Source organism: Gossypium hirsutum, chromosome D13 (assembly GCF_007990345.1).
Source record: "Gossypium hirsutum isolate 1008001.06 chromosome D13, Gossypium_hirsutum_v2.1, whole genome shotgun sequence".
Taxonomy (NCBI): domain Eukaryota; kingdom Viridiplantae; phylum Streptophyta; class Magnoliopsida; order Malvales; family Malvaceae; genus Gossypium; species Gossypium hirsutum.
In genome coordinates this window covers 64731058-64749384 of record NC_053449.1, presented here as the reverse complement: position 1 = coordinate 64749384, position 18327 = coordinate 64731058, and the positions used below count along the sequence as shown (strand labels likewise).

Sequence of the window (18327 nt, the reverse complement as noted above, 5' to 3'; positions counted from 1 at the left end):
GTTTGGAATTTTTTCAAGGGGAAGAAATGGTAGGGAGAAAATAGTGGGATGAAACCGTTAAAACCGTTAAAACAGGAAGAATTTCACCAACAATTTTTTAAATATAATTATTATTTTTGTTAAAAATAAAGAAAAATAAAATTTACAACTCAAAGTCAAAGTCAAACAAAGTTTGAAGAAGAAGCCGTTGAAACTGTGTCATCAGTGTTCCATACGTGTCAAATTTACCTTTTAGTCCTTATAATATGCATAAGTTGTAGATTTAGTCTCAATAGTTTAAATTGACCAATTTTAGTTCCTCTACTTTTTGAATTGTATAATTTTAAATTTTGAAATTATAGTCCTAACCAAATGGTAGCAGTTAAATCTAATTGGTTAAATTTTGTTATTAGTCCTATACTACGCGTAAAATCATATATTTAGTCAATGTTCTTTAGTTGCCATATTTTTCTAATTTCAAAATTTCAATTTTAATGTAAACAACCGCCGTTAAATCTTTTAATTTGTTCTTTTATAAATAATGTTTGATAATAGTAAACTGACATAACATTACAAATACGATAATAAATTTATCATGTCAATTTTTAAAAATACCAGGATTTAATCCTTCTCCCTCACATATACGGTCACCATTTTTCTCTCATGAGGTTAGGGTTTCTAGTCTCAATTGCATTTCCGATCCTGGATAAAAAGGAAAAAATAAAATAAATAAAATTAAAAATAAAAAAATAAAATAGTAACTACAGTTTGTAGATTAGAGGTGGTGATCGAACGAGGCAAAGGTGGATGTTACGAAATCTATCACTATTGTTTTAAAGTTGACACACTTTTATTTTTTCATCTGTCTTGTTTCACTATGAATATATAATCTTTAAAAAAAAATTCATGTATTTTGAATTTATCCATTCCCACTTTACTCGTTCTATTATAATTTAATTTTTGTAGTCATTTATAATATTTTTTAATTTTTTAAAGTCAAATAAATATTTAAAATGTATTGGTTGAAGCTTTTTCATCCCTAACATGGATAGTCAACTATAAAAATCACTTTGTTTTTTTCATTTTTATTAGTTTCCTTTCCGCCAAAAGAACTGATGCGAGCCAAAATGAAATCAATGGTGTCCTGAAAATAGCAGAGAAGAATAGAGACAGAGAAGGAATTTTTGTAGAAGAACAGAAGAAGTTTAAAAGGATGAATGGACGAAGCTCTCTTACCCAGAATTTTATTTTATTTTGCCAGGTACAGGTAAATAGAGGAACTGAGGAAGACGACGACATGAAGATGAAACACTCAGCAAAAATCACAGTGATAGTGAATGGCAAAAGGAGCTAAAACTTACCGGAAAACATGTAGAGGCAATGACTAGCTGCCAGAAACTGAATTTGAATCATAAAATGTTTGGGTTAGGATGAAGGTGGTGTGAAGCTGGTGAAATTAAACCCTTAAATTTTTTTTTTTAACCCGCAACCTATAAACTTTTTCTAAGCTTTTTATGTAGGAGAGTGTAGTAGAAATGTCGGGATTTCATTTGTACAAACGAAAATACTGTGGGATTTGAGCTTCCATATTATTTTATTTTTAAAATTAAGATTAAATTGATATAATATATAAATATTAAATATTAAAATTGTTATTATGTCAATTTTAGAAATTGCTGTCGCTAACTGGCTGGTGACTACAAAACAAAATTAAATAATTGAGTAATTATTTTATAATTTTTCATAATAAAAAACTAATTTACTAATATTTAAGTGATTACTAATATAGTTATGTTTTTCCTACCCAAATTAAACCAAACTTAAATAAACAAATTTTTATTCATAATTTTGTTTGTTTTGATTTTTTATTTTTTTGTTCGTGTGTGTTGGAATTCGTTAAAAATTTTCACCAACATCAAATCAAGGTGATAACAAACAACTAAATTTTTATTTATAAACAATAAACAAACCAACCAAATATAAATATATTTCTTTAAGGCTTGAGCTTTCTATCATCCATTCCTCCAACTGTTAGAGGCATCCTCTCGTAATAATATTTGTTACTTTTTAAATGAAAGAATATTTTTGAATGTTTTCCTAATAAATTGGTGACAGTTAATTTAGGAAACTAGCTCGATCAGGCATTTTAAGTCAATAATAAGTAATAAAACACAAAACTACACATGAACTTTGATTCTATATGCATTTTAATACATAAACTTTGATTTTATGTAATTATATGCATGGAACTTTGGTTGTGGTACAAATATATGAAATTTTAATTTTGATTCAATTATACACATTCAAAGAAATATATACATCAATTTATTTTATATTAGATATATATATAGTTATTTGTATTATTGCAATATAAATACTCAAAATGGTGCTATATCGAAAATTTTGTATTGATAATTTGTGAAAATTAACTTAAATTAATATATCATATATAAAATTATACAAAATCAAAACTCATTATATTTTGAGATTCAATCCTAATAATAATAATAATAAATGAATGAATGGGCTTTTATGGATTCTGGTTAATGCAAGTTAGGCAAATGTACTATGACACGTATGTTCAAATGTAATAGGCCTAATTTGGTATGTTTTAAAATTTTCTAGTTTCGGCATTTTCTCATTTAAAATTTAAATGTTCATTTAAATTTATTAATTCACGAATTTATTTGGAAATAACGATAAATTTAATCTTTAAGGTTTATATTTTTTACCAATTTAATTTTTTTGAATTAAATTTGATTTTTAAATTTTTTAAAAAGAGTCAGATTTGATCATTAATTTTTTAAAAAAATTAAAATATACTGACTAAAATACAAATGACTGAATTTAGCTTAAAAAATTAAAGATGAAATTAATAAAAATATAAATATTAAAAATTAAATTCTATCATTATAGCCGTAATTTTGCATGCATACGTTCGAGTTATGTGCTTCAATTAATCGTTGTTAATGTCCGCCCAACTCAAAACCTAACTATGCATGGACCTACAAAGCCTTTAATTTGAGGCTTTATAAAATTTAAAAAGGTCTTAAATTGATTTAAGCCCAACCCATATTATTAATGTCAACTAAAAACTATAAATTTTTTTTTCAAAATTATATATATAAATATATTTATATAAAATTTTATGAAAAAAAATTATACAAAAATTAAATAAAATTTTGATTAAAAGAGTAAAGTTAATGGTTTTAATTCACAATGTCTAAGGTTGAAATATTATGATTGTGTTATTTTATTGATTTTATAGAAAATATTTTAAAAAGATAAAATACTTTTATAATAATATAACTTTGTAAAAAAATTAATAATTTCTCAATTAAACTAATGTTCAATTGACTCGTAACATTAACTTAATCAAAGATTGAGTCTTAGCTTAATTGGTATCAACATTGTTGTCAATGTAGGAGGATGTGGGTTCGACTGCGCTGAAGTGCATTATTCTCTTATTTAAGGATTAAAGAGGGGACTATAGATAGTTTTAGACATTATAAAAAAAAGAGTAGATATAATAAGAACCTATCATTTTTGACTCATGATACCTAACTCAATAATGCTACGTTTGATAGAAGAAAAAAATTTCGTTTATTTTGAAAAGATCTTATTTCTTATAATAGTTTATACTCATTTTTTCTAATTCCAATTTTAAATCTGTACCAATTATTCTTTATTTTATGTCTAATTATTGAAATACCAATATAATAAATAAGTTTTTTCCTTATGTTATTACGCTAGTAACCAAACGAGGCATAAGAGTATTGTAGCCAATAAAATCATTGGTTCGATTTAACTCTATAAGCAGAGTTAAAAAAATTCTGTGTCCCATTTATTTTATATATTGATATCTCTTTAGTTTTTTACTATACCCTTACATTCAATTGCCATCATTCTAATCCTACTCGTAGAGTTTCATGGAAAAAAAATCTGATCAATGGAAAACAACTTACAAGTCAATAAAAGTAAACATTTTTTTTTTCAAAAAATCATTTCATTTTTCAAAAACTATTTTCATTGAAACAAACGTAACTTTAAAGTGAAAACAACTCCAATTAATTGTTTCTTGTGGGTGAGTCATAATCTAATCGTATATAATTTAGCTAATTGAATTAGCGTAAAAAATAAGATAGTTAGCATCGTATTAATAGATGAGTTGTTTTTATTCTAATATTGATACATATTAATTAAGTTTGATTAAATTATTAAAATTTATTTTTAAATTTAATTATAAAAAATAAAACACTTAACAAAAATATTTAAACTCGATTTCAAATATTAAAATTTTGTATTGACTAATATGAGCCAATACATATATTAGTAATGATCGAAACGAACTAAAATACATTAAAATTGTACCCGAAATAAAACATAAAATTACATAAACTCAATTTAAAAAATACATAAAAGTCATAATAAAAAAAATGAAATTAATGGTATTTGAATAAAATTTTATTAAGAAAAGTTGACTCTTGACATAAATTTTTTTATTAATATTTTATGAATTGTATTATTAATCATGTCATTTAGTTTTATTAAATTTATACTTTAATGATAAATTATATTTTAAAGGAAAAAGAAGTTGAATGGTAAGTGAATTAAGTTAATGGAGAGATGTTGTCTATAAATAGCAGCATAAGTTATTGTGTGATGCATACCATTAACAATCTAGATGGTATAAACTTATATTTTCACCATGGCAAAAGCATTGGTGTTTAGCATTCTTGTTGCTTTGTTATCAATCATATTTTCTTCATTACCTACTAATGCTCTCGTTGATTGCTATAAGCCATGTCAAACGCAGTAGGAATGCAGTGGTCAACTCTTTTGTTTAAATGGACAATGTGTTGATAAACCTGACGCTAGAATCAAATTATGTACTTTGATAAGAAGACCTCCACCACCACCACCTCTACATCCGTCACCAAGGGGACCACCACCTCCACCTCCATCACCAAGGACACCACCACCTCCATCACCACGTGGATCACCACCACCTCCACCTCCGTCACCTAGGGGACCACCACCTCCACCTCTGTCACCACGGGAACCACCACCTCCACCTCCGTCACCTAGGGGACCACCACCTCCACCTCTGTCACCACGGGAACCACCACCTCCACCTCTGTCACCACGGGAACCACCACCTCCACCTCCGTCACCAAGGACACCACCACCTCCACCTCCGTCACCTAGGGGACCACCACCCCCACCTCCGTCACCAAAGACACCACCACCTCCACCACCACGGGGATCACCACCACCTCCACCTCCGTCACCTAAGAGACCATCACCTCCACCTCCGTCACCAAGGAGACCACCACCTCCACCTCCACCTCCGTCACCTAGGAGACCACCACCTCCACCTCCGTCACCTAAGAGACCACCACCTCCACCTCCGTCACCTAAGAGACCACCACCTCCACCTTCGTCACCAAGGAGACCACCACCTCCACCCCCGTCACCTAAGAGACCACCACCTCCACCCCCGTCACCTAAGAGACCACCACCTCCACCTCCGTCACCTAAGAGACCACCACCTCCACCTCCACCTCCGTCACCTAAGAGACTACCACCTCCACCTTCGTCACCAAGGAGACCACCACCTCCACCCCCGTCACCTAAGAGACCACCACCTCCACCTCCGTCACCTAAGAGACCACCACCTCCACCCCCGTCACCTAGGAGACCACCACCTCCACCCCCGTCACCTAGGAGACCACCACCTCCACCTCCGTCACCTAAGAGACCACCACCTCCACCTCCGTCACCTAAGAGACCACCACGAAGTGCTAAAACTAGCTAAAGATGATAATCACTTCATGAGTGTCACTTGATCTATAACCTAATAAGGTTTCGCGCTATCTAAAGTTCACAGCAATAAAGACCATGATGTATTCATGGCATTAATACAGATCCTTAAATATGCTTAAAATAGTTTTAAGGAAACCTCTACGTAAGATTTGGACAATGGAATTTGAGTTTCTAGCTTATGTAACAATCTCATATGTAAGCTTCTACATACTAATAATAAGTAAATGAGTTTTATGTCTTTTTAAATTTATATTTATATAATGAAGTAGTATTTATCCTATCACAATATTACAATGTGTTTGGTTTTAGAGAATAAAGTTTGGAAAATGGGAAATACTAAAAAAGTATTAGCTTAAAAAAATAAAAATTAAGTTTTGAAAAATAAAAATATATGGCAACTAACAAATAAAAAAAAATACTTGCATGGATCCTTGTTCTCAAGACTTTTTTTTCCTATGCCAAAATAAAGATAGACATCCAAAAACTTAAAAGACACCATAACACAAACTTAAGCATGCCATAAAATAAACCAAGGATCCAAATTACAAACCCGATTCATTAGCCATGGTGGATGCATCAACCATAAGACAAAATTCTAAACTTTTCGTAGAATGAGTATTGCCCAAAGTTCTACTTGTACAACCATACTAATGCCAATGCTCCTTGTGCATCTCTTAACATCTTCAACTAACGCCTTTATGGTGGTAGTGTTTAGGGCTCCATCTATTAATCTTTATTCAAGCCATGAACCCCTAACTCTTCTGTAGTAGACCAATGCCTAGTCGAGCTCAAGCTTTAAGAATGACACTCTCCAAAGAGTAATCTACCTACCTAAAGACAAACCAATTTTGTTTTCCGCATATTCCAACATGTCATCCCAAACAAATTACCCCATTTCACACCATCAGTTAGAATGTTTAGCACATTTTTAATTTTGCTATTTAGTTAAGGAATAAAGGCAATAGAAAAGAACCTTTTGTTGAAGTTGGGATGGTACAAGCTTCGACCAAATAACTGTCGCATCATGGCAATCGCATAACGGATCAACTCTTGTATTCCTCTATACACCAGGTGACTATTCATTTCTTTAGATAACGCTTTAGTCACTAATGATAAAATTGCCTAACCCTTTGGGGCCCTTTGAATTTCCACACCAATAACCACAAACTATCATTTGCGTCCCATGCATGTGACGATATTACTTTGGGTAAACTATATCGGTAGTCACTCGACTATTAGTATATTTCTATTTTGGTCACCCAACTCTAAAAATTTTCAATTTAGTCAAATTTAAGCGTTAAATACGTGTTTTAATTAATTAAATCATTATCAAAGGAATGACTAAAATACCAAATCTCGTTGATGTTAGTAACAAAGTCGAAAAATTTTAGAGTTAGGTAACGAAAATAGGAGCATGCTAATATATTTTAACAGTGGCTTGTTAAAGCAAGTCAACTATTAATATTTGTTGCACTTCTTGATGCCATGTCATGCTAATACATATGAAATATTTGGAAATTAATTTTGCACATCCTTTTATGGTTTTTTTTATATATAATTATGTATGAGGCTACTTGAGATCGAACCCAAACATCCTTTTATGTTATTTAGTTTGAATATTATAGTTGTAATTATTATAACATATATTGAAAGTTTTTTAGTGACAATATATGCATCGCTAGAAGATAATATTGATTGTGACATAATAAGAAAAATGTAATAGCCCGATTTTAGGCCTAGTCAGAACAGTGGTTTCGGGACCACAAATCCGACGAGAAAAAAAAATGTAATGGCCTGAATTTTCAGAGGTGTCGGAACGGTGATTCAAGATCACTAAATTCGACAAATGGGTAGAAAATATTATTAATTTAGTAAGTATAAGTTAAATGTGAAGTTAGGAAAATTTTTGAAATAGTGAATAGTGCACTAGAAATAAATATTAAAATAATTAGAATCGAAATGAGGTATCAAGACCTCGGGGATTTTAAACCGAGCCATAAATATTTTTATAAATATTTATGGAGTGTTAAAAAGTTAGTATTAAAGTTTCGTTAAGAAATTTTAAAGTTCCGATAATTAATTGAACAAAAAGGACTAAATTGTAACAAATGCAAAATTTTGGGAAATGATTAAATAGCTTAAATGATAAAAGGAAGAGGGCTTAAAAGGAAAATAGACCCAAGGTCTATTTGGGCTGGACGGCAAAGGCATGAAATCAGCAAGAAAGTGAGAAGAATTAAGGGCAAAATTGGAATATTGCAAAATTTGCTTAATAAAGTTAGGACCCAAGTGGAATTATCTAGATTTCTCTTCATTTTTCTGAATTCTCGTCAGCTAAAACACCATGTAAGGGCTTCTTCAAGCTGGTTCTTCATATTTTTATTACAAGTAAGTTCAATTCTTGACTATTTCTTAAACTTTTTGTATTTTTATGACTTTTACAACTAGGCCCACTTGTTAAATTCATTAGTTTTTGATTTTATGAAAGAATTTGAAAGTTGATATGAAAATGTGATGGAATTATATGATGATTTATCATGAAATTAGAGCTTTAAATTGTTCATATGCTGATTTTATTGAAAGAATTAAATAGAAAGTGAATGTTTGGGACCTAATAGTAAAAGAGTTTGAAGTTAGAGTTATATGTGGAAATTCTGAATTTCAATAGTTTAGTAACAACTTATAATGTCTAGGTAAAGTATTAATTGAGAAATTTAGATTAATTGAGGGGTTAATTGAGAAAGGACCGAATTGTATAAACTGTGAAATTTGGGGCAAAATGGAAATCAACATTTTGCACTAAAGCAGTTTTTGACAGCAGCAGTAGTGTAACTTTTAAAAATCACCAAAAATTGTAGAGATTGAATTAGAGGATGAATAAAATATGAAACTAAAGCTTATTGAGTCTAGTTTCTTATAAAAGAAATGGTGTGAGCAATGGAATTGTAAATCATGAGATATAATAGATTTTGTGAGACAAGGTCAGAATGAATTCGGGTTCCCCTGTTCTGACTTTGGAAAATCATTAAAAATCGTAAAAAAATTATTATGAGTTATAATTTATATGGTTAGAATTCTTAATGAGTCTATTTTTAGAAAAAACAAACGAAAACATCATCTGAATTTTTTACAATGAGATAATTAATTTTTAGTGAAGAGTGGTCGGAACTATCAGACAGCGAAACAGGGGAAATTTTAAAGAATAAACTGTACTATTTGGCTGAACCAAAAATTCTGAAAATTTTATGGTATGAATATATGTGAGTCTAGCTTCAGGGAAAATTAACGGATCTTAATTTGGAGCTCTGGAGCTCCGGATAAAAATAATTTAGTGACTCTGACTCGGATAAACAGTTTTGAATATACATGTGAGTGAATAGTGAAATTATAGCTAATATTGTTTAAGTGTGTTATACACATTAAGGATGTGGAATGGAGAGGAGGAGGAGGAAAATTGGGAAATATATGAATGATTTGTGTATAATTGGTCATATACTTGATTTTAATTGATAAAAGATGAAATATGAATTATACTTATATTTGTGCATTATTGGTCATGGCATGTGTGAAAATAAAGTTTCATAGTATGTGTGTATGGTATATTCAGTATATGATTTGGCATGAAATAATATCATGAATGGTTTATGAATTAACACATGTTGGTAAGCCTGATATATGAATAAATGATCAAATTGAGCGGAACGCCGGATTTGAGTACTTCTGATCAAGTGACAAAGTGATAAGTGGTAGCTTTAGCTACACTTATCTGATCAAGTGACAAGTGGAAAGTGATAAGTGATAGCTTCGGCTACACTTATCTGATCAAGTGACAAGTGAAAAGTGATAAATGATAGCTTCGGCTATACTTATCTGATCAAGAGACAAAGTGATAAGTGGTAGCTTTAGCTACACTTATCTGATCAAGTGAAAAAGTGATAAGTGCTATACTTATCTGATCAAGTGACAAAGTGATAAGTGTTAGCCTTAGCTACACTTATCTGATCAAGTGAGAAAGTGATAAGTGGTAGCCTAGCTACACTTATCTGATCAGGGACAAGTGATAAGTGATCATATGTAAGACCATAGTTATACTATGGCAAGGTGAAAGTGAAGTACTCAATTTTCCGTAACCGTTCCCTAATTTGATTAAGAATGGTAAGTGACAAATGGGCCCAAAAGAATTAAAGTAAATGGTTAAGTGGTAGTGTATTTATATCAGGACGATGTTGTTATTCAAGCTAAAATGATATTTTCATTGCAAAATTGAGGATTTCATAAATGTGTTATTGAATGGTATAATTAATAAACATTGAGTTAAATGGTAAATACGTATTAGTGTTGAACTTGATGTCATTGAATTGTACGTGAATTAAATGGAAATTGCTAGTGATATGATCTAAATCAAGAGCATGAGAAATTGCTAATTGAAGGAAATGGAAATGAAGCATTGAATTGCATGAGTATGTATCGGGTCTCGTAAGCCCTAATTATTATGATTATAACATTTTGAGGATATACTGTGAAAAGTTATAGAAGCATGTTAATTATTTTGAAAGTTTTAATTTAGTTGAAATTTTATAACTCGGTTAAATACGTTTACAAGTGCATGTGTTTTGGTAATGCCTCGTACCCTATTCCAGTATTGAATATGGGTAAGGGGTGTTACAAAAAATGCTATAGTGACGAATATTATTGTCACCATTATTAATCTTTTTTGTGTAAAAGAAGTGGTCACTAAAAAGTTTTAGAAATTGTGTCATTTTTGTGAAAGTACCATTGAAAATGATAACCATGTTATTTGTGATGGCTTGAGCGAATTCTTTGACTAAATAAAATGCTTTCAATCAGGAGTGAAGCCAGAACAATCTTTTAGTAGGGTCAAATTGAATTTTTATAATTTTAGGAGGGTCAAAGTACAATTTTACTTTTACTAATTTAAAATTTTTTAAAAAATTTAAGGGATTAAATAATAATTTTACATTTTAGGGGGGTCGGGGCCCATGCCAACCCCCTTTAGATTCGCCACTGCTTTCAGTGACCAATTTCGTCGTCACTAAAAATGCTTATTCTCATTAAAATAATATCTTAAATAATACTGATAATTATATTACACACGTATGAGTGTGCAAAATATGAACAAAATTATATAGGTTATAGGTACATACAACTTGATGTAGGTGGTCTTTTAGTATTTTTATTGCCTGAGTTAGTGTCAAGTTGACTCGTGACATCAGCTCAATCACAAACTTAAATAATAATATATATTTTCCATTTTCAATAGTTTTGGAAAGAAATAAAACCCAATAATTTTTACTTAATGATCTACTTCTCATCAAACTATACAAAGCAATGAATTATTAGGCAAGTTTAATCAATTCATTTTGTTAGGCCTAAATATTTATATATTTTGAGTTTTGCTAATAAATATAATGATTGAAAATTTTATTTATAATTTTTTAATAAAATGAGAAAAAATATTATTTTATTTAATAATGATAAAACATTTACATGATCTCAAACTACTAACTTAAAATATTTTTTTTGTAGAGAAAAATAACACTCCTAGTAACTAGGAATGAATAAAAACAGTGGTCCCTTCATATAAGGAATTATGAGCATCCTCTTCAACCAGTCATATAACACATAGTGGTGGAACTGGGAAGGGAACTACGTGGTTTACCTTTCCTATTGTCGCATTTGCCAAACAATCAGCTACATTGTTGCTTCCTCGTAAGACATGCTTAAACTTCACCTTCCAATCCTTGTTACACCATTCATGGATTAACCGGACTTTTGCAATGTTACTAATTGATGCAAACCCATTACGGATGGTATCTATAAGCATCGCATTGAAAATAACTTTTTATCATCAAGACTTTTGGACCATAATAATTAATATGTATATAAATTCTATGACTAAGTTGAATGTCACGAGTTAAATGATATCAATTAACTTATGAAAATATGAAAAATCAGAATATAGAGATCATTATGTCATCTAAGCTTTTTATAAAATTATATATTTTTAAATTTACCCATTACTCTAAAACTAACTAGGAAAAAATCAAATTCTTAATTAAAATTACCCAAATTTTTTTGTTTTAAATTCCCTAACCCCTCGTCATTACAAAAAAATTATCTACACTTTTTTAAAATATTATTATTTTTCAAAATGTAAAATTTATTTTTAAATATAAAAATTAATATATATGGATACAATTTCTACTGTTACTATTCATAACCCAAAACCCTTTAAACGCCTTTAAATTCACGTCTTCTTAATTGTTGTAACAACAAAGATATAAATTGAACTAAAACTTAATTGATATTAATATATATATTTATTTGGTGAATCACAATAACGTGTAAAACCCGAACAACAAATGTGATTCGAACCCAGACCACACCTGAGGCGATGAACACCCGACCATCAAATCATCACATGGGGAGGGGTTCAACATTAATATATATTTTTAAATGTGCAACAAATTCTAGTGATAATTAATAAAATAAATTAATTAATTACAGTTTAGTCCCCATCTAAGTGCCTACGTTATAAGTTGTTCCCTTGCCTCTAACAAGGAAACGTTTTAAAGTTTTTGGTAACTAATTAATAGTTTGTAGTTAAAATTTAATTTCCATTAATTAATTTAACAAACTCCTCTCTTTTCTTTTAGACTAGTTTTTCGGACCACACGTGGATAAACACGTTTATTTATTAAATTAATAAAAATTAAAAAAACTATATTTAATGTAAATAATACTTAAAATAAATAATATTTTGTAAGTAATAGTACACTTATTTATATTATAGATGCAAATAATAATATTAATGCTTTTTTCCGTCATAAAAATTATTAATTGGGACGAATATTATTATAGATATATATTATAAAAATTATTTAATTCTTAATTAATTATTTTAAAAGAGAAGTTTTTGAAACATTGTTTGCAGGGTAGTCAACCAATCCCCTAACAATTGAAGGTATTGCCTTTTGATGGAAGTTTTATCTCTCATACTTTGTTAAGAGCTAGTATGTCATGAGCAGTTGCCTAGAGGGCTTGGTTCACAAAGTCGGAAGCCCTTCAATTGGTGGTACCTACAAGACTCACGGGATAGATATTAATATAGGGTGTGAGAGTAATTATGTAAATAATCTGACCTGTGCATAAGGGAGGACTTGAACCACTAACTTGAGGTTTATAGCCCACTTACAAGCAACCATGGTAACACTTTTATTGTTAACGAGGGTTGACTTTATCGGGAGAAGCCTTTGAAGTGTCATCTATTGGGCAGTCGACTTGTTCCTCAACAACCAAAGGTATTATCCAGGGGGCGAGGGGTTGTTTCCCGTCTCTGTCAAGAACTAGCAAGCTGTGACCCGGAAGGCATAGTTCACAAAGCTGGGAGTGTTTCGGTTGGTAGTACCTACAAGACTTACAGGATAAGTGTTAGTATAGGGCGTGAGCGTAACTATGTAAATAGCTTGACTTGTGTGCGAAGGAGGACTTGAACCACCGACCTGAAGTTTATAAGGCTCTTACATACAATCATGGTATCACTTGAATAGAGCACAACAAACCTTAATTTCACACAAGTTCTAACGTTAGAAATGATTTGTCGAAAGGAATAGTCACGAACCTCGAAAAAATCAATCTTTATGTGCAAAAGAAGGGACAAAATAGATAGAATAAAAAACCCTTGGCGGGTAAAGCCAGATTTGCCAACCCTATATAAATTTTTTTGCCAAACCCTATATTAGTTTAGCTGCAACTTGCAATCACCAGCAATTAATTTAAAATATAAATAGCAGCACTTTGGAAATTGATCGATATAACAAGATAATTAAGTAACATTAAACAAAGAAACATGGCAAAAATATTTCGTAATTCTTTTTCTTTTATGTTCATTACCATAATTGTCTTGTCTCATGTTTTGTTCTCAAATGCTCTGTCTTAGAGGTAGATGTTTGGATGATCCTAATGCCGGTGCTACCCCCGAGGAAACAGCCTGGCTCCTCCATCGTTTAGGGCTCCGATCTTTCGGTCACCAGCAGCACCTCTTCGATGATACTGATGCATGTATTAGAGACACCTTGTAAGAACAATATAGTTGATGGAGGGGTCTGCTATTGTAGTAGGAAATTAAGGTAGCTGTCTTTAAAGGTTGAATAAAAATATCTAGGGATCATATATGTCACCTGATCCACGGGCCAAAGGTTTTATTTAATTGTGGTCCAATAGATACATTGAAATAAAACATAAAACTTGGTCCCTACAATGCATAAAAAATGTAATATTCAAAGAGCTTAACAATATGCTTTCAGGTTGGTTTTACCTGTTCAATTCAATCTCACTGAAATTAGAAATTTATTTTTCTTAATCCAAATAAAATCAATCTCCAAGATATGTGGCTATACATAGCTTGGATATTATAGATAAGCTTGCAATTTGGGGTGTATTTGATTTGGTTTGATTTTTGGACAAAAATTGAATTGACCTGCTCCATTCGGTTTTCTACTTTTGAAACCGAAATTGATATTTCCGAAATCGGTAATCGCGGTTCAGTTTGATAGTTTTTACCAAATTCGATTGGACTCAAAAAAAATATAATATTGCAATTTCTTTTTTTTTCACAACAATCATAATACATACTCTAGATTCATTTATACATTTACAAAGTTAATAAAATAATTAAATTAATACCATAATCATCAATAAGATTATTTAAAAAGTCATTTTAAGTTAAGCTAATACATAAATCATCAGTATACCTAATGTTTTTATGTGTTATTATTTTAGTTAGTTTAATTAGTTATAACTGAGTGATTACAATATATCATATAATTGATTAAATTCATAATTATCAAACATAAAAATTGCGAAAATTTGTTTCTTTTATAAATAAAATATTATAAAGTTGAATAAACTATTTTCTTAAAATTATAATTATGCTTATAGTTATAATTATTGTTAGAGTTGCGTGACTCGAGTCTCGTTTGATCTGACCTGAAAAGTTCGATGTGCAACTGATCACTTGTTAAAAAAACAAAATAGAGAGGCAAAATAGGGAATCTTTAAGGGCGAAGGACCGAGGGTTACTAATAAAACGTACCATGGCGCACAAGTTGAATCCATATAGGACTATACTTCTTCTATTAGACATTGATTATAATAGCGTTGTTTAATCCTTAAAATGTATGTAGTCGAAAACCTATTGTATTGTTTTTTTTCAACATTAGTGAATTTCTCCTCCTCTGCCATGGATTTTCCCGATAAGGGTTTTCACATAAAATCTATGTGATCTTATTTTTTTTATTACTTTGCGATCATTCCAATTGTCATTATCGACATATAGTATAACAATTATTATATTTGAGAAATGGTTCACTTACTCTAATATAAAACTACACTTTTATAGCTTTTTTTATGAAATATTCTCATAACTTTATCTTTTTGCATGATCTTATCTAGTTGTTGTTGTTGTTAATAATAATAATAATAATAATAATAATAATAATAATAATAAAGTAAATGAATTAATCCATATATAGATATTGAAATGGTTAATTTATTATTCTATTAGGACTACTCCTATAAATATATATTTGTTTTCATTTGGTTTAATTTAGATAAAACGGGTTTTATGTGAAAAAATCAAACCCAAACCAAATTGTATAGTTTTGGTAATAACACTAACCCGAAATCAAATTAAAAAGTACAAAATTTGGATCGAACCAAACCGAATTCATCTATTAAAACCGAATTTTTTTAGTTTCTCAGTTTCTTTGCTCTGCCCTGCAAGGCGGGGTTTAATGGAGTTTTGCCTTAAAATAATATTTCTCATGCAATGGAGCTGGCCATGCATGCATGCAAATTATCGTTATATCGTTCATACACATAACAACAACATATATATATATATATAAAACACTAAAACCAGAAACAATCGTACAAAGGAACACACTACAATACATAAGCTGATTATTTATAATATATTAAACATAGAGTAAAATTATTATTTATTAACAATCGATAATTATTTATGATGCCATTAATTAGTTTACCCACGTCCATCGCCCCCATTCTCATATTTGCCGAATTCCTTCCTTGGAATGTAATGGTGGTTGTTGACACTGCTCGGCGGAGAGTCGTATTTTTCTGAACTGTCATCAAGCAACCGACGGCCATTAACGATGGCGGCATCTTCGAGCTTCAGCTTATTCGCAGCCGAGCAATATCTCGCCGCCATCATTGATATTGCCAAAACAAGAACCAGAAACCTCATTTTTTCACCCATTCTATATCTACAATAAATCAAATTAATCAAAACTTTGGAACAAAAAATATCAAAGTTATTTAGAAATTTAATCAAAATTACTTACCCTCTAGTTGAGAGAATGAATTTAAGGATCAGGCTAATGATATTGTGAAGAGTACTTGAGTCTTATATATATAAGGGATTAGGGAAGGGTGTATGTGGGTCGATATTAAAGAGAATTTATCGAGAAAGTCAATTTTATACCAACCGAAACGTGTTTCGATAGTAAATCGAAACAATAAATTATAGTTTCTATTTCGATGTAAATTTTGATTGGTATCGATTATATCAATACGTTTAATTTGATCCATTTCGATCAATATCGATTTATACCGATATGTATTAACTTGTATCGATATAATATTTTAATATTTGATGATGGGATGGAACCCCACCAAATGAGGCAAGGTTTAGTGGGATCATCGTATTATATCATGAAAATTTTGATTTGGAAAGTTAGAAAATGATGAAATTGAAAGAAATATTAGTATTAGCTATAATTAGGAAGTTCCACCCAAAGAGTGGATTTATTCAGTCGATGCAAAAGTAAATGAAGCATATATATATTTATATATATAAGGGAGTGGGGTATTCTATTTAAGTTGCCTAGTGATGTTAAATTATCATTTGTTATATTTAGGTAACTTTGTTATTAAAATAGTTAATTTTACTATTAAATTACAGGTCGGGTAGAAAATTGGGGAGGGATAGGGATTGTGTTTGGGATCCTCCTCCTACGGGTTGGTTGAAATTTAACATGGCTGGAGTAGTTGTGGAGGGGTGTTGAGGGACGAAAAGGGAGTGGTCTCGGCTCTTTTTTCTGGTAAATGTGGTGCATGTGGAGTAGAGCAAGCGGTAGTAATGGCTATTAAAGTTGCAACAGAGATTTTTATTGATTTGATGCGGAAGGTAAATGTTCCACTGATTGTAGAGTTTGAATAGACGTTTACGACCATGGTCGATAAGAAAATTATTTGCGGATACTGAAGGAGGATTACGGCATTTGGTGGAGATAAAGTTTGTGGTCACAAATAGTCAGAAGAATGGTATGGCCAATTCATTGGCAAACGCTACTTTTTTAAAGCTTTTTGGTGATTTGTATTAGTGCAGTCTGCTTGTTGTTAGGTTGTACTGCTGTTTTTTTGCAGCTCTGTCGATCAGACATGAGCTGGGAGTTTTTATTACTCCATTTTGCTTGTAATCAATTGATTGAGCTAAAAAAAAATAAAAATTTTAGTTTTGAGGTTTTCAAACCTTAGACATAAGTTTTATATTCCACTCTTTATTTTTTGTTCAGTTTTTACTTTTAAATGTTATACAATAACGTTCTATTTCTCTTTGAATTTTCATTTTAATTTTAGCTACATAAGATTTTAAGTGTTATTTAACGGTTAAATTAAATGTTTTAATAATGAAAGGATCTAATTGATATAACATTGATAATCTAAGGATGTAATTAGAATATTTTGAAGTTTAAAGACCAATTTAGAATTAAGGCCATAAGTTATGGATGCCTAGTGCAATTAACTCTATATATATATACACACACGAGGGAGTGGGGTATTCTATTTAAGCTGCCTAGTGAATTCAAATTATTCATATGATATATAAGGGAGTGGTGAAATCTATTTAAGTTTCTTGAATTTCATGGGACGAATTGAATCGAATTGTAATCAAGTTTTAAAAGTTTTTAAGCTTAGTTTTGTTTTCGAGTTAAGTCGATGTTATCCATCAATCTGTTTCATTGTTCAAAAATTAATAAAACATTAAAAATATACTTTATATTAATATTTATATATTTTGTAATTAAATTTAAATTTAAATATTTTATATTATTTTATAGTCTATATAGAAATTTAAATTGAAATGGTTAATTTACTATTCTATATTAGGACTATTCCTTTAAATATATACTTGTTTTCATTTGGTTTGATTTAGATAAAACGGGTTATATGTGGAAAAATCAAACCCAAATCAAATTGTACAGTTTTGGTGATACACTAACCCGAAATCAAATTAAAAATACAAAATTTGGATCGAACCAAACCGAATTCATCGATTAAAACCAAAATTTTTTTAGTTTCTCAGTTTCTTTGCTCTGCCCTGCAAGGCGGGGTTTAATGGAGTTTTGCCATAAAATAACTTTTCTCATGCAACGGAGCTGGCCATGCATGCATGCAAATTATCGTTATATCGTTCAT

At 30.4% G+C, this 18327-nt stretch overlaps 1 protein-coding gene and 1 long non-coding RNA gene across 2 annotated transcripts; both read right to left on the bottom strand.

Annotated features, from left to right (window-relative positions):
• Nucleotides 1-4809: 4809 nt before the first annotated feature.
• On the bottom strand, nt 4810-11650 carry LOC107936023 (glycine-rich cell wall structural protein-like). The gene is made up of 2 exons (XM_041108681.1): nt 11486-11650; nt 4810-5793 (listed from the first exon to the last, which is right to left on the bottom strand). The coding sequence occupies exons 1-2, from the start codon at nt 11648-11650 to the stop codon at nt 4810-4812; spliced, it is 1149 nt and encodes a 382-aa protein (XP_040964615.1).
• Nucleotides 11651-15757: 4107 nt separating this feature from the next.
• Nucleotides 15758-16399, bottom strand: LOC107936034 (uncharacterized). The gene is made up of 2 exons (XR_001694313.2): nt 16191-16399; nt 15758-16112 (listed from the first exon to the last, which is right to left on the bottom strand). It is a non-coding gene; the product is annotated as an uncharacterized lncRNA (long non-coding RNA).
• Nucleotides 16400-18327: the final 1928 nt, after the last annotated feature.